The sequence below is a fragment of the Tachysurus fulvidraco genome, chromosome 15 (assembly GCF_022655615.1).
Source record: "Tachysurus fulvidraco isolate hzauxx_2018 chromosome 15, HZAU_PFXX_2.0, whole genome shotgun sequence".
Taxonomy (NCBI): Eukaryota; Metazoa; Chordata; class Actinopteri; order Siluriformes; family Bagridae; genus Tachysurus; species Tachysurus fulvidraco.
In genome coordinates, this window is record NC_062532.1 from 10,051,745 (window position 1) to 10,070,039 (window position 18,295).

At 40.4% G+C, this 18,295-nt stretch overlaps 1 protein-coding gene across 19 annotated transcripts in view; it reads right to left on the minus strand.

Moving 5' to 3' along the window:
• The window catches only part of cep112 (centrosomal protein 112), a 125,303-nt gene that overhangs the window by 36,779 nt on the left and 70,229 nt on the right, over positions 1-18,295 (minus strand). For 18 of the 19 annotated variants that reach the window (XM_047800663.1, XM_047800658.1, XM_047800660.1 and 15 more), the window contains 2 exons: positions 14,885-15,067; positions 7,011-7,241 (listed from right to left, as the gene is read on the minus strand). In XM_047800663.1, coding sequence (XP_047656619.1) covers positions 7,011-7,241; positions 14,885-15,067 — 414 coding nt within the window. The remainder of the gene's footprint in view (positions 1-7,010; positions 7,242-14,884; positions 15,068-18,295) is intronic. The other variant, XM_047800662.1, reaches the window with a different exon arrangement.

Below are 18,295 nucleotides of genomic sequence, written 5' to 3' on the forward strand. Positions count from 1 at the left end.
ATTTACAACCCCCTTTGCTTTTTCATGGCAGATTCAGGGAAAAAAAAAGACAAGCGAACGTGCCTTAGAAAGACGTGCCCTTTTTTTTTTTCTTCCCTTTCCTGCATAAATACGATCTTTAAGCAGTGGTTGCATGAGGTCTTGAAAAAAAAAGATGTGTATTGTGTTTGGGATTCGGGAACAAAATCATGAAAAACTCTATGGGGCAAAAACTATGAGGGGAGAAAAAACGGGAAGCTGGGGGGGAAAAAAGGGAAAAACAACTCAGAAAGTTGAGACAATGAAATGATTTCTAAATTTTATAGTAACAACTGATTAACCGGCAGACAATCGACATAGACTGAAGCTATAAAACAAAAACAATGTGTTATTCAACAAGAAAAAAATGTATAATAGATAAGTTGAAGGTTTTCTGTAAGGAGATGTTTAGTTACATTATATGTAATGGTAACATGTAACATTTATACAGTTTAATGTTAGGGGCCTTGCTAAAGGACCCAGCAGTAGCAGTGGTGAGATTTAAACCCGTGACCTTCGGATCAGAAGTCCAACATCTTAACCATTTTCCTTTTTGGAAGGAGTCTGGATGGAGTGTCAGTCATTAAATTGTCCATGACCGAAAAATCTCGAAGACGTGGTATTTATTTAGCTCTTTCTGGTGAACAGCACGTTCACGCCTGTTTGGTTTGTTCATTAATGTTCTGATAAGAAAATAACATCAAAGGAAAAAAATGACAGCTTTTGCTTCCTCCCTTGTTGCTGACAAATCACCCAAGTAAGAATTTATGTAATTGCTTTGCGGTTAAGAAGTGAACCTACGAAATGTCGATCTTTGTGTTGAAATGAAGATGTTTGAAAGGCAGGTCACATGACGTTGCTGGTACTGTTGGTATGGGCAGAAACTTCAAAGCGTGCGTAAAGCAGTCATGCAGGTGGAGGTATTTTGCGAGCTCACTTGAAGTGTTCCTATACTGTACCATGCAGCTAATAAGGGTATAGGCTGCTTTTTTTGGCTCCGGAGTTGTTTTATAACGTGTACACTATACACTATACACTCTGGCACTTTCTCTTCTGCCTCTTCGGCAGTTCCCGGTGAGTTGCAGCTCACTTTTCAAGGCATTGCCTTCCAGTTCCAGCATGTCTTTGCTCCTGCTTTCTTTTCTTGCCTTTTTCTCTGTCGGCTGAGATAACCGCACCCATCTCGCACTGCACACCTTGTTACCATGGTGATCTCGCAAGGAGAACTTTCGCTATGTAATGAAAGACAGCTAGATGATAAAAAAGAAAGAAAGAAAGAAAGCGAAAGACCAGAAAGCAAAAAAAAAAAAAAAAAAAAAGTAATAATCCTACTTGAGCCTATTTATCTAACAGAAGGCACAGAGGGAGCTCATATGGCTGGCAGATTGGAGAAATTCCCAGCATGCAGCACAGTTTCGTCCTCTGATGTTTGGACCCTGCCACCAGGGATTGTCCGATTACCCTAGCCTCACAGAGACAGAGGCGGGGGTTTGCTTTGAAGAGCAAAGAGTGGATGTGTGCTTTCCATATTAGAGCTGGGGTGGGGTCCCTTGGGGCTTGGGCTGTGGGGCAAAACAGTCATGGGGTATATAAGAGCTAGTCACATCGAGTTCAGAGCCTGCAGCACAATGTGCCACGTTGCTTTTCCGCTGCAGAAATGGCCTCTCGTTTACAATGTTGGTTATAATTCTGTGAAAGGACATTAAATCTGCTCATCTGTGTTACTTTTTTTTTTTTTTGGCACCCTACAAAATTAAGAATAAAATCACTAACCAACTAACCAAACACAGAAATCAATGAATGCATTCAAACTGAGAAAACAATTCGATTTTCCATTTAGAGTCAATTTTCCATTTAGAGTAAAATCTTAATTTTCTTGCACAAAAACATTTTCATGAGTTCTTTAAGATCTAAATATACTTAGATAAAAGTACTTTCTGCCAAAATCAAGTAGGCTAGAAAATGATTGGCATGTTTTAAATAAATGCACAGAAATTGTCCTTCTCAATCCAAACACACACACATTCAGGAATTGTGTATAGTACCTTAATGTTAGAGGTTATGAGATAACTCTTAATAGAACTTTATTATAGGTATTGACTTTAAACATACTTGGCCATCTACAATGAAATGCTTGAAGACAATAGTTTTATTCTGATTATTACTTATAATAACACATGCAGTCGAAAAGCATTTCACGAGCCCCAGTGCTGTATTTCTCTCTCCAGAGAAAACTGTAAGCCAACTTTATGTGCAGATTGTGTGCAGATTTCCAAACCAGCCTTTTCTACTAGCTCCTCTTCATTAAACATCAGTATCTCCACTGTAAATATCATCTATATAAACAAAACTTTTTTTTAATCAAGCCATAGTTTGTTAGGTCCTTTCAGCCGCCCTGACTTAATAGAATAAACTGCGGTCATGAATGTGTCATTACATCAGATATGCACCAGGAGATCAAAGACATGTCTTACTTCAGAGACACGGAGTGTAATGTGACAGTTACCCGCATCTTAACCGTCTCTCTCTCTTCAGCCGGCTGGTGAGAATGAGGGCGTGTGGGAAGATGAATAGAGCCCAACAGGTATGACAAGTCCGATGTAAAAGCAGCTCTTTCAACAGTGATTCATTAGCTACGCCATCGCTTGCACCCCCACCCACCCCCCAAACTGATGCCCACATGCTGCAGTATAAACAATACTGTAAACTATTTGCTGTTAGTGCCTTTGACATAAGAGGAAAATGAGCTTAAAATGATGATGTTGAAAGTGTTATTAAACCGCATTAGTCATCAGGTGTCACACTGCATGTAGTACGGATCAAAGTGTAAATACAGGATACTGACTCATCAGTGATAACTGACTATCTGTTAAGAAGCGGCCTTTGTGAGCAATCTACTGCCTAACGTCCTGCCATTTTTTTTTCAATGTTTACACAAACTAAAGTTTCAGCTCATGCCTTTTACCCCTGATCCTTCATAGACCTCGTTCGGATGTTTAAAACCCAGAAGCCTCATGTCCTGGTCTGATCATTGTGCCATCTGATCTCTCGCTCAAGGCTCAAGTTCTGTGAGCAACCCGAAAGAGAGGTGAAGGAAAAATAAATAATAAAAACCCAAAACTCAATAAAAAATAAAATATAAGACCTCAATGAAATATAAAATAAAATAAAACTAGTATCTAAAATAAATATTAATACTTAAGTTTCCAGGAGTTGCATCTGAGGGGACAGCTGAGAGTTGTGTGGGTAGCTGGTTTATCAATAGGAACAAGGCTGCCAAGGCTCTCTGAGGCAAATGGAGATTGGGTACTGGGTGCACACACACACACACACACACACACACACACACACACACACACACACACACACACACACACACACACACACACACACACACACACACACACACACACACACACACACACACACACACACTCTGCACAGAGCAGCAGATAAACCTCAATCCTTACTAACAGCAGAAATAAAGTCGCTGTCTTTCTTCTTCCCTTTTTTATTTTCACCTAGCCTCTAACTCTGGAACAATCTAACACACAACCTTATCTCTTCTGATATTCTGCTTCTCATTATTTTATTCCACAAGCTTCCCCTCAAAAAGCAGCATCTTTTGATGAAAATCCATTCATGGATTTAATGGATTTCGTCTGCCTTGTTCTCTGGGATCTGTGAGACACGCACAAACTCCGGCTGCCCATTTCAGGACCCGGCGACTGCCGAGGACAGCGTTACTGCTGCCACCAGAAGAAGAAGAAGAAGAAATTTCAGCTTACAAATTGAATGGGGATTATAAAGATAAGAACTTGAAACAACTTAAAACTAACTTTAAATTACAGGAAAGCTGGAAACTTTGACACTGAACCAAGAAGTGATATCTAAGCTTGGCATGTGAACTGTTTCTAAATTACACCATTCCACTTGTGAGAAAAGGATGACAAAAAAATAAAGGAGAATAAATTTGATGGTTTTATAAAACACAAGCCTGACCTTGAGTCCTGACCTTAACTCTGCTGTACACCTTTGTGATAAACCTATGTAGGTTAATGCAGATTTCACACCAGACCATCTCAACTGACATGCCTGTCTGATCTCACTAATGCCCTTGTGGCTGAATGAGCACAAATGCCCACACTCCACACTAGTGGAAAGCCTTCCCAGAAGAGAGGAGGTTATTATAACATCAAAAGGGCACCAAAACGTCCAGGAAGAGTCCAGGAGGGTGACGTCCAGGAAGATGGTCGGATATCCACAAACTTTTAGCCAGCTGTAACAGACTGCACAGTGTGCTCTTCTGAGGAGGTTAATACGCATCACTCATCACAGTTAGTTGGCAAGTCTGTTGTTAATAAAAGATAAATACATGTTTTTCCCCAGTTGAACCTTGAGAATACAAATGATGTAATTCTTCAAATGTTTACTTTTAAAAAGTACACCAAATGCGCCATTTTTGCAGATTGTAAATTATAAATAAACAGAAACCTGAGTTAGGTGTTGACGACATTCTCACCCACCCTTACAACAAACCTCTCACTCTTCTCTGTAGATGTATATTCTCTTTAGAGATCATGCCTGGCCTTGCAATACCACTACACTCAAAGCCTGCACACTACCTGGCACCGGAGCTTACACTGTATTACTCAATACTTACAAATTTCTTTCCTTATTTCAAACTCCAACCAAAAATGCTACACTTATTAAGTCTTAGTGTCACAAACACAACATTATGATGAATCTGTTTATATTATACAATATATATTGTTGTTCAAAGGTAGCTTAGAAGACAGCTTTAACACCGCAGGAGAATTTGATTGGTCTGAAAGTCTGGACAAGCCAATAAGACCTTAAAAAACACCAAATATGTACATCATTGGAGAAACCACACGATCTAGGAGATCTCAATTTTATAAACGTAGTTAAGTATGACAGTATCTTAAGGATTTTGTGATCACAGAGATTAGTGCAAAATTAAGCAGTTAATCATTATTATTTGCCAATGATAGGCAACAAATTTTTATGTATTAGTGAACGACAAGCTGTGCTTTTTAACCACTAGTACTTACTATTGTGGGCTGTGTATAAGATAAGTTAGTTGCTTTTTTTTTTTATTTTTTAACTCTGGCTTATAGGTTAGACCTCTTTCATTACTTGGTTGTAGTTAATAGGACAAAAATAACACTAGAACCTAGGAACATGATTCTGTGATTCTTTTCATAAACTGGTAAATAAACGTCTCCTTACAGGAAGCATCAACCACACTTCCTTTGTTTAAGAGATCATTTTTTATCCATTTACTGTGAGGCTTAGACTTTGTGGACTGTCTGTCATTTAAGTCCATGTAAATGAGCTGTTACAGTGGAAACAATTACATACCAGCACATTAATATAAAGCTAAGGTTTGTCTTGCAGTCATGTAAATGTTTGAGTTGTGCTATTAAAAAATAAAAATGAGCCAACACCTGACCAATACTTTCCGGCTGTGGAAGAATCCTTTTAATCTAATGGCTCATAGAAACTCTGGTGTCTGTAAATGACTGCCACATCTGCAGGTGTGTCTCAGATGTGAGGAGGATGGATCGGATGACTTATTGTATCATAAACAATTTTTAAGTGGTAGCGGAGCGGAAAAAGTGAATCGGACTGGAATCAGTATGAGAACCATATTAGCATATGGTTTTGCAATGGAGGCCCAGGATTTACGAAGGAGGCCGAACAGCATGGTAATATGTCACAGATGGTCTGAAAGGGGACTGCATGGATCTAATGAAAATGAATCGCCTTGATGGGCCTAATCAGGAATTTACTCCTGATCAACAGCACACTTTCGACCAGTTCCTAGCCAGCCTGTGGCATATTAAAAGAGTTTCCCATCCCTGGTTTCTGTTACAAAGGATCAAGAGCTTTGTAAATATGAAGTAGCAGGGGTGAGGACCTGAGGAATTCCAGCAAAGTCCGGCTGTTCTGCATAGACAGAACCGGAGAAAAGGGGGGTAATGCATTTATTATGAAATGTTAGCCAGAGTTCTTGAATTGTTAACTACAAAGTCATCCAGCATGTGTTAGGGATTGTGTGTGTGTGTGTGTGTGTGTGTGTGTGTGTGTGTGTGTGTGTGTGTGTGTGTGTGTGTGTGTACACATGACTGTACAAGTGTGCGATTCAGACACCAGGTGAGAAGCTTGGCTGGCATACTGGTTCATCTGTTTACTGTTTACTCAAGGGCATATAGGAGGAGAGAAGAAGAATAAGAGGAGACCATTTTGCTCTGAGTCACTTCCTTTGCTGACAGACTTGATAGGTTTTACTCTGGGGTGGTGGAGAGAGTGACAAAAGTTAATCCATCTGAGACCACAAGAATACAGATGCTGCCAAACCCTGCCTGCTTCACCTCCTTCAGTGAAAGCCTGCCAAACCTGTGTGTGAGGATTGCACAGTGAAACAGGCCAGAAAACTTCACACTTGCTTTTAGGGCCAGAAACTTGCTAACTTCTCATCTGACACGTATGAACATCCTGTGACAGAGCCATAGTTACAGAAGGAAGCAAATAAATAAACTTCTAGGCTGACATCCCAAAACATCCTGCAATTCGACAATAATAATTGGTATAATTGTGCATTATAGTCTTCGCATGGTGTTGACACAGATGGTGAATTTGCCTGAAACTCAACTGAAGCCTTGGTGCTAAATCAGGTTTATGCAATTAATCACACCAACAAGTGCTCAACTGACTATATCTCAAGCTGCAGGCTACAAGGTTGACATCAATATCTCATGTTTCCTATCTTTGAAATATTGGGTGCAAGGCCATGCCAGACCAGTGCTGCACACCAAACACACTCACACAGTCAAGTCATTCATACCTAGGGACAATTTAAAGTAGCCAGTCAACTACTACTATGGTTTTGGAAAGAAAAGAAACCAGTGAGCCCAGAAGAAATCAATATGATGCACCATCCCAGCCTTTCTCAGAGGCTCACCCACCTTCTCCTGAGCAAGTTCTCTCTCTGCAGTGTGGGTTCTCTCCAGATCCTTGCGGACACGCTCCATCTCGGTCCTGACACGACCTAACGCCACCTCCTGTTCCTGGGCAGCGCGTTGACGCTCTTCCTCACATAGTAGGCCCAACTCGGACAGCTGCTGCTTCCTCGGAGCGTGAGCCTCAAGCAGCTCCTCCCTCAAAGAGTGCACCTGGGATTCCAGCTCACTGATGGTCTGGAATTACACATAAGGTCATTAAATGAGCAAATAACAAAGAGCTCCAAATAAAAAAAAATAAAGAAACAAAAGGATGATTTGTTGCATTCATTGACTTGGATCGTTTTGGGATGCCAGATTATCAAAATTTGACACAGAGAGTGTGGGATGAAAAGTGCAAAACTAGTGGAACACTTGTGCTTGGGCTGGCCAAGAAAAAGTAAACAGAAACCACCCCCTCAGATCTCCCAGCCTCAAGGGTTCAACATCAAAAGCAGGCATTCCTTAAAGGTCAGTGGTTGGATTTAATGAGTGAAATTAGCGCAAATCAAAGGTCAGTTACTCATAGTAGATGGGAGGGGGTGAGATCAGACACTGCTGCCATTTCTCGTTTCAGGAAGCTGAAAAAAAACAAGGACTGACTGCATTGCCACATTTAGGAAAATAAAGGGTGCAGATGGCTAAAAAAAAAAAAAAGAAGCAGAGCAAGCAAAGGCATTAGCCCCCTATTAGAGAATGGAAACCCCTATTAGAGAATCAACTGGTGGGGTCTGTTTGCTGGTGCACGCTTCTGGACTTGACCTTGCTTGCCTTGACTTCACTTTTGACATTGTTGCTTCACTGTTGCTTAACTTGGAAAATGCTCAGGCACAAAAGCCTATTCTAATAAAGTTGCCCAATTCAATGCTACATGAATTCTCCGAAATGCTTAAAACGAACCCGATCTCAGGTTGTGATCTGCCAGGATTGCTCAGCACTACCAAGACAAGGGGTTGGCAGCTCTTTGGCTTCACTCCATTTGTTGTTAGGTATTCTGGGGAGGAGATCGGTTATCGCTTGCCGGAAGAGCATTGGAAAATTGCTAACACGTTCAGGAGTGGGGTGGGATCGTTGCCACTTCAAAGGCGGGCCATGAAAAAATACATTTAAACTGAATAAAATAAACACACACAGATGTTGGGGTGGTGCTTGTATCCCAGGTGACTGAAACAGAAGTGGCAACACTTTGCCTACATACTACTACTAGTGGCACAGAGCTATTACATCTCAGCTGGGAAGACCCTTTAATCTCGAATTCCTTCTTTAGTCTGGTAAGGGATAGGCTGATAAGCTTTTACTGTGCTTCCTTTGATGCCTGTAAATAATGTCACCAAACAAATAAAATATAAGGCTGGCTCCAGAAGCTAAAACAAGTTGCAGTATTGTGTGAATACTTTAGATAATAAGGTATCTAGAAAAAATATGATCACTGTATATATATGTAGATTACCATGCATGTATGCATTTAAATGGATCAGAGTGTTGGCAGATCAGTACTTTAAATCAAGGAGCTAACTGCAGACCAGATTTTTGGGCTCTCCGGCTTAACTACTGGTGTTTTACAACATGGTGTCACATCCTGTCAGCCACATGCCATATGCTGGGTGCACATTTTTAGCTTCGTCTTAGGAGTAGGTCTGTCGCTACAAGGCAAGATTTTCTCTCCAGCTTCTATAAACAGTTTACTTCTGATTGCTTCAAACCAAGAGGGCCATTAGATACCAGAAATGCTGAAAAAGCTGTGAGCCACTGAACAGGTTTTGGGCCGTTCTTATGGTGTCTGACTCTTGTTTTTAAAGCGTAATTAAAAAATGGGGGCACAGAAGAATAGTGTTAAACATTGTCTGGTCTTTTGGTGTATACTCACAGATTCAAAGTATTAGGGAAGTCACTGCTTTGGTGTGTATTATAGTACAGAAAGCCAGCACCTTGTAAAACTAAAGTGTCCTGTAATTACCCCAAGGTGGGGCCTTTGCTCAGAATAGTGCTGTGTTCTCAGAATAAGTGCATGAGACACGTTTAGAAACGTTTGTTTAAATGTTGTGAGAGCAGGATGCTACTACAGCTAAAACAATCAGCAAACCTCTTTTGCCTGCTCTGCAACATAGGATTAACCCTCAGAATTCTATTTGAAACCCTGTTCTTGGGTTGCATAAATCAGTAACCATTTTTGACCAAGAAGTGACCATTTTTGACCAAATGTATGTGGCCACCTAACCATTACACCCATATGTGGACCTTCTTCAAGCTGTTTTCCCAAAGTTGGAATCATAGAATTGTCTAGAATGTTTTTGTTTATTGCACAATTAAAATTTCCTGTCACAAAAACAATGTTTCACCATGGCAATATAGCTTTGCACAGATCAAGGGTCATAACCACACAATTTCCCAAGATTGAATTGGAAGAACTTGAGTGTCCTGCACAGAGCCCTGATCTCAATCCAGGATAAACTGGAATGCTGATTGTGCACCAGTCCTTCTCTACCAGTACCAGTGCCTGACCCCTCTAATGATCTTATGGCTAAAGATCACAAAGGTATGTTGTGTGTGTGAGTGTGTGTGTGTGTGTGTGTGTGTGTGTGTGTGTGTGTGTGTGTGTGTGTGTGTGTGTGTGTGTGTGTGTGTGTGTGTGTGTGTGTGTGTGAGAGTTAGTGGGGTGGGGAGTTTAAGGTGTTGGACTACCGAGCAGAAAGTTGCAAGTTGCAGTTTGAATCCCAGGTCCACTAAGCTGCCAGTGCTTAACCCTCAGTTGTATAAAATGACATACAAATGCAAGTTGCTCTGTATAAGAGTGTCTGCCAAATGCCATAAATGTGAAATCCCCACATCCAAACTCTAAGGGAAAGCCTTACCAAAGGAGTGGAGATTATTATAGCTGCAAAGAATACATATGCAACTATATATTACCACCCATCCTTATCGCATGGGATGTTCAACAAGCACATACTCATATTGTGTAACAAGGAGCTTTCTGATCATCCACTGCACAATTAAGTCTCAGTAATTAATCTGATTATAAAAACAGTGAGCATTGCATACTAGTTTATGTCTCATGCTTGAGTCATAATAAAGAGAAGAATGTTTTTGTTTTATAAAGCATAGACCTTAGATCCTCTATTAGTTGTATAGTGCACAAAGATACAGGAGGCTTCAGTTCCTCACCTATAGAAAAGATACTGAACAGCAGTATTTCTTGATAACAGAAAATCCATCCTACTTTGGATAGACATCCAGCCTGATTCGCATATCTATTTCCAGCACAGCCACCCTCTGGGTAAAAAGGCATAGTCTGAGCCACATTTGCATGTTTTCAACAAGCAGGTCCATGTAATGCTCAGAAGGTTAATGCAAGTGATGTCTGGTCTGAGATTAGACCATATTTTCATCAAAGGGAAAGAAGGACAGTGAGTGCAGAGAACCCAAAACTCTCTCAGGTTAAACATGTACTGTACAGAAACCAGAACAAGGCAGACTTGGGAGAGAATCAAGGGAAGTTGGCAAGGCAAGAAACCAACAGGTTTTCTGTTCTCCACGTCATGCTCGACTGACTGCATGCTTTATTTCCTAATTGCACATGGAATATAAATGCCAGGAATGAAAATGGATGATCAGGCGTTCTTTAAAAAAATAAAACAAACAGAACATTAAACACTGCTACGAGCTATCAGGTCTATTGGGGACATGTTAACGTTACATGTAAATGTTGGGGGATGTCCACAAAACTAATTTAGTTCCAGCTTTTTCTCCATTCTCTTGAAGTTAGCTATACACTGCAAAAAAAAAAAAAAAAACAGCTTGTCATGTTACATGAAACACCACAATGCAAATTCATCTCTCCTGAACACATTTCTGTGGCAACAGAAAACAAATAGCTTTACCTCAGGAACAATGTTCTGACACCGGAGACTCTTTCCATAAATATTAAATAAATGTCTTGAAGCTTCACCATATGGAGCATCCACTATACAAGTTCCTGGGAATAAGCTGTTACTAGACAAAATTCGAATGTATTAGAATGAGTATGTTAATATACAGTATATTTGTTCTTAGTCCTTTGTCTTCGAGCCAATCTCAAAGCTACAGGCTGTCAGGATCAAGCTACTAATCAAAAGAAGCTCTCTCTCTCTCTCTCTCTTTCTCTCTCAAATTGTTTTTACTGCAGTTATCAAATAATTCATGCCAGCTGCTTAATCTAATATCAATAATTGAATAATTATAGACAGGTCAATAATTAAAATCATCAGCCAGGTTAGGGCTTTGAAGGGATAATCACATTTAATATTAAAAATATAAAACTTCTTCTGTTATGGTCAGTTGCAGGCAATATCAGCATATGCATAGATTCTCAGAAATGGCACTGCAATCTTGTTGTACTCTTTCTTTTTAGAATATTCTCCCAAGCTCTCCTTGAATGAATTTTCTTCTTGTATGATGGAAGTGGCAAGAATAACATATTAATCCATGACTCTGGATATAAGCTATTTAGCTAATGTCGAGCAAACCTACTTAACGAGTTTGTTTTTTCTCGCACATCAAAATAAACCATGCCAGATTCGCTCAGTCACACTCGCCGTCATGTACTCTGGCTTAATCTCTTCTTTTGGAATGAAGTTCTTGAAAATTTGTCAGTGTCATTAATTTGCCAATCAAGGCTGTGTAAAGTTGTCCCCGGTGCAATATTCTAAGGATCAGATTCTCCCCCATGCTGGTTGAACTCCGTGGTAAAAGAATTTCTCAAGGATGAAAAAAGTAGGAAATTGACAGACCGGCCCAAAATAGCTGAAATACAACAGATATAGTAAGCAACATCTGTTGTTCATATATCCTGATTAAATTAAAGGTGCAGATGCCTAGAGCAAATAAACTAGAGAAATCTAGAATATTCCCCAGAAATAAAAAATACAAAAGAACCATGACACAAAATGACCTATCAGGCAAATGATAAAACGTGATTCGAATATTTCCTCTTCATGAAATAATCATTATAAAGCCCGAAGATTTCTCATATCAGTGTGCCATAAACATGCATGTAAAGGAAACACCCTCTTTGGAGCCAGTTGTGTATTAGCACACAGTATTTGCTGCAGGCAACACTTTTTATTGGGAACTGTCCTGGATGGGCTGCCAACTGACTCTCGGCCTCGCCCCTTTCATCTTCAAAAAGACTGAGGAAACTAGGAGCCTGGAGGGTGCCAAAGCAGAAATTCCAGGTTGAGAGGAAACTGAATACTCCAGCTTCAGCCCAAGGACAAGGATATAAGCTCATTCCCTAAGCGATCTAAACAAAGCCTCCAAACCAAGACACGAATCAATAAATCCTTCAGCGCAGTATTAGCATGGAACTGTTTTTTTGTTTGTTTTTTTTTTACTCTGGTTTGTTTTGATGGCTGTATGATATTGCTGTATGAGGTTGTGAATTTTCTTAAGATCTCAGTAGCATAGAGATCTAGGCCAGGTAACCAGTGCTGGACATTGGCAAGCTTAGGCATAAATTCAACAACAAAGCTCTGCCCCTGAATAATTTATTCTTCTGAGCTTCCTTTTAGATCCGAACTGTACTGACCACATCAAGTGATGAGTGTAACTGTCTCATCTTCAGTACATGTCAAGGAGCTCGCTTTGTCAGCTTTCCAAATTTGAAAGATTCCAAGAAGAAAGCTGGGTCTAGACTTTTGTTGCAGCTGTGAAAAATGTTTTTTTATTTATTATTTTTTCATGTTGTTGAGTCAAACTTTTTCAGTCTAAATGTTGATCATGTTCAAAATAAAATCAGCCAGATTTAACATCTCATCTAAATAAAGCGGCTGGTGGAAGCCTTTTTCTCTCTTCTTTCCCGGATTCCATCTCTCAGACATTTCTTAGAGGAAAATATGCCTTCTTGAGAAGAGAAAAGTAGTCACGAAGACCATCTTATCTCATTCAGACAGCTTTGAGGCAGCCAGTTTCCTGTCAGCAGTAGCTGAAAAATGTATCTTCATCTAGCAGCTTGATGGACACCAGTTGAAATGCAACAGGACATAGAGAAAAGTTTTCAAACCCACCAAGCATCCTTTTCATGTCAAATTGTGTTCTGCTAACATAAAAGAAGGAAAACTCTGGCACTTAAATAGTAAGAAGATTGAAATTTTTGTGCTTGGGTTTGCCATTATCTATTAGGTCTCTCAAAAAAAAATGGAAAAGATACTTCAAACAGAAAATGTAAATCTGTCAGGGTAAAAAGAGGCTTGTCGATGGTGAGGAAGTCACAGCATCAGGAAGAAAAATTCAACTCTGCTTAGCCTGAAGAGGGGATAAGTGTGAAGGTGAAGGGTGTCGAGGTTTGAACTTCTCACCTAAACAACATCATCACATGGAGGGACAGGTTCAGCTAAACAGCAAAAGCCTACTCCCCTGAGCTTCAACCAATTGCTCAGCTCACTCTGTGGGCTGGGAGCGATGGAAGATCTGAGCCACTGGCAGCTTCTTGCTGTAACAGACAATTTCCTTCCACTTGATCCACTTTCTGTGCGGCCTGTCCACACCACCACACCCGGTAAGAACATGACTGATAAAGTGCTGCCTGAACAGCTTTACCTTATGTGTGGAAACATGGATAAGGATTAAAAAAAATATTTTTTTAATTGTTTTTGATGAAAAAGCAAAAGCTTTCGCTTTGTCGATGTTTTTAACTAAAAGATGAAGCAAAAGATATGTATATAAAAATGTATTGTAACTACGGACGTGCATTATATTTAATACATTTTGATTTAACATTTAATCAGAAGAAGGTTCTCTGTTTAAAACTCCTTTAAAACAGGAGCAGTCCTGTACAGACAATGAGCGGACATTTATTACAACATCTGGGTTTACATGGCTTAGCCTTTGACTGAAATGGCACTGAAATGTTCAATGTTTAATCTAGAAGCGTTTCCCAAGCTTTTCTCATCCAGTCTGGTGAAGTCTGTACAGAAGCTGCTCTGCTGGACGTCTTTCCTGTAAGGAGCTAATAAATGTGCTTTAGCCATGCTGACAATTTATATTTCATCTCAGGGTTTGAATAGCCGAATACATCCCCAGCTGGGGGTTCGGCTGTCAAATGGTTTCCCACAGAGCGTCCGCGCTAGCCAGGCTGGACAGGAGAACGGGCTTTGGTGTAACCATGAGAAGCCCGTTGATAAACAAAATAAAGGTTTCTAACAGCCTTTCCAAGGCTGTCATTAATATATGCTAAATAGTTCTGGGAGATATAATGCAAATATAAGCCTCTGCTTATGTGGAGATGATGGCTACCTGCAGTGCAGCGCGAGAAACAGCAAGTGCACCCAGCCAGTGCACAGTGGTTTGCAATGCACCAGCTCATGCCATCCCAGCTCAAACAGATAAAATAGAAGAATGGGAAATGTAAACCAGATCGGAAAACAAAAGGCCTGCGCTATATTGCACTGAAAAATTTGCCCACTTTTTTTTTTTATGGCAACCTGTGGTTTCAGATTCTGGGGCTCTTTTAAAATTCCTTCTTTATGTCCTGCTCAGGACACTGTATATGCTGTGGAACACATAGACTCTGTATGATATTTCTTTTCCGCCCAATTTCCTTGCAAATAGTGCTGTAAACAGTTTGTGGTGCTAAAGTTTTTTGCTGTAAAGCGTCAAGCTAAATTTCAAAATGCATGTTTAACAAATATTCATACACTGAAATTTTCTGTAAAAATATGTGTTCGATTTTTAATAGAGAAAGCGAATACTTAGCTAGCAAAGCAGGAAAAAAAAAACTAGCGAAAGGCAAGGTGGAAAATGGTATGGGTAATAGCAAACTAAACATGGAAAACATGTTGATATGGGAAAAAGAAGAATCCACATACCTGTCCATCCCGCTTTCTCCATTCCTGGGTCTGTGCTTGGTGCTGGGCCATGGCGGACCGCGCCTGCTTCTCCAGACTAGCAATCTCCCGCTGATGATCCTGGACCAGGCTGTCCTTCTCAGTATTGTGTTGCTGAAGTAGGTGTGTCCTCTCCTGCTCGTGCTGCAGTTTCAGCTCCATAATCTGATTGGACAACAAGGAGCGAGACTTCATCAGCAGTACATCCCTGTCGTCATGACAACTTGCGCATCTTTCGGCAAAAAAAAGTGGGGGGTAGTGTAAGGTGGAGAAAAATTAGTGTTAGCTTCGTGACGAACCAAAGACGACTTTTTCTATCAGTGTTAGCTCATAGGTTCTGCTATCTCCACCCTCTTCTGTTGCTACTGCTTATAAAGATACTTGTCTGGAAGTGTTGGAGAAGCCATACACAAGCCCAGTGCACTCAATGGCAGAGGTCTAGAATCATTATAAGCTACACACACGCATAAATATAGGAAAACAACAATTTAAAAAAGATATTTGTACAGCTCGCTAATTTGTAACTAGCCGTGCCATTTTGTCTGTACCGACTATAGCGTTCACTTACCCCTGGATGTCTGGCCAAAGCTTTGAAGTTTCTCTGTGTCAAAAGCTGATTAAATTCAAGCATAAAAATTAGGTTCGGAAACACTCACCGTGAGGTAAAGTGTCCAAATCCTCAAAGTGAAGGGAAAAAACACACACACAAAAGTGACCGCTGCATTATCTCACTGTTCTCCACCTGCTGTGTGGTGAGTCAGTGCTGGGTGTTGTGAAACCACCGATTTAAGTTCCCAGGCTCTGATCCTACGCCCCTCATCAATTGGGGGAGGGTGGTGGTGCTGGTAGCAGAGGGGGTATTGTGGCTGGACGATGACCTTGGCCAGTCCTGCCCTGTCTCCCCGCCGGCACGGGAAGAACCCAGTCCCCCCAGCTTTGATGCTAATCCCCAGCACATTGTGCGTCCCGGCACCCTACCTGGCCTGCTCACTAGCTGGAGACTCCGACGCTCCTATTGAGAGCAGGTGATGAATGGAGATGCCTCAAAGAGCCAGAGTTTCCCCCCAGCAAGACGGAGAGAAGGCCACAAAGAAATCGGTCAATGCAGCCCCATGGCATCAGCTTTTCAATTTCAAAAACAGAAATCTTTTTTTTTTTTTTTTTTTGCTTTTGTCAGTTTCTGGATCATATTATTCAATATTCAAAGCAATAGATAAACACACACACTTCACACTGACTCAGCGCTACAAGCCTTGGGCAAAAGATATGAAAAGGCCGGAGGATGCATCTCCAGGTCAGGTTCATGTTTTCTTCTTTCTTGGCAATAATACGGTGCATAACAACTCTTCTTTCCTCATGAGGTAGGTGTATCAAATAACGCATCAAGCAGCAAACTTGAAATCCTGATCTGCGTGGTCTTCTGTTGCGCACGCTAAATTCGAGGTCAGAATATCAACGAGTATCGGTGACATTCCAACTGCAAAAGGATGCTTTCTTGTGATGATTCCAATCAAAATAGTCATGAAATCGAGATCCGTCATGAAGTACGTTACCCGTAGGACGAAGAGAATGCGTACATCGGAAATAGACAGGTCGGGAAAACCACAGACGCCTTATTATAAACGTCACAGCGAGGAGTCCGCCGAGTGCCAAGCTCTTAAAGCGGCTGCACTGAATGGCTGCTGTCAGCGGGATAGACGTGATTAGCACTGAGGTAATGCGGCAGCGGCCCAGCCGAGGAGACTCCCTGGGGAAGATCATGGACTAGGAGAAGAGAAAAGTCTGGCTGCTCTCAGCAGGGGTTTGGCATGCAGAAGGAGGACAGTCAGGGCCAGGTCTGTTCTGTTCTTCAAAGCACAGACATGTGCGTAAGACGAGAGAATGTGTACACTGCTTGTGTTTCACTTGTTGTGTGCTAATGAGCCTTAGGGGATAAAGTACAGGCTTGAGATCTGATCAGTAAATATCTAAAGATTGGATTACTCACAGAGTTATGAGCGAATGGAAACTCCGCTTCATCCTCTAAGGGTCTGGCTGTGACTTTGCAGCAGGGTGGAGGTCATGAAGAACTGACACTTCCTTACAGTACTGCTGGTTTTAAAGTCTCATTGAGGCATGCCACAGGGAGGTTTGGGAATGTCCCTTTGTATCCACATGAATGGCTTAACCTGACCTTACAGCATAGCTAAACACTTTGGCATCACCCATTTCTACTAGAAATGAACCAGTGAATATTTTCACAGATGGGCCTTTTTTCTTTTTTTTTTTAACTAAGAATAAATCTCTAGGGAGCTCCGTCAACTCACCCGCATGTTGTTTTTAAAAGGATCAGCGGATTTATTTACTTAAAAAACTGTCAATGTTTTAGAATGAAAAAAAATATCCTTGATGAACCTTTGAGATTTTTGAGATTAATAAATCACAATACAATTCAATGAAAATAATACTACTGGGCTGTCTTAAATCATAACAAAATAGCTAGCTAAAATAGCAAATACCTAGATTTTGACAAATATAATGGAAATAAAATATTACTCTAAACACATTTTATTTGTTAAATGATAATAAAACATCCATGATGGTCTGCTTCAAATGAACACGATATAGAAGGTTGTTTCTCATCTAAATTTTGTTTTCACCTTAGAAAACATCTAAATCTAGTTTCATTTTTCAAAGACTTTCTCCTGCTAAATAAAAAGGTGAGGCAGATAAAAGGATGCATCAAATTAACGTGTTATAGAAACAGTTTCTCTTCCTTCTCTTTAATTCACCTAAGGAAATGCTAGAAAACATCTAATACTATATTACAGACCATTACAGATCTAGCTTTGGTTTAAAAAAAAAAAAAGATGAGACAACTCCGCTCAGATTGCATTGGAAGAGCATGCAACCTTCACAACCTCATCTCCCACACAGACAACATTCATTCCAAAGTTCATTTTGTTTACGATCAGCGTATCACTGATGCTTAAGCGCCTCCAACCGATTCAAACCGATTTCGAGCAATTGATGCGGCATGTGAGTCAGTTAATCTTGGGAAAATGGCAAAGTGGATGGTGCATTAAAAGAGGAATAGAGGCAGGGAGATGTGTCTGTTTTTTTTTTTTAAAAACGCTTTTCACTATTTATCACGCTTTCAAAACAATAAATTGCCACATGATATTAGACTTTAGATACGTAGTAAGGGACAAAGCTGGTACTAGCTATTCCAGCATATTCTGACTTTTCCTCAAATTGAAGATAGTTCATTCCACCTCTAAAACTTACATTTATCTGTATAGCGCTTTTAACAATTGACATTGTCTCAAAGCAGCTATACAGGAGCAGAGAAATACTATAAAAATGGTAAAGTTTCAAATTAAATTACTATTCATCTCTAATAGCTTTGCCTGT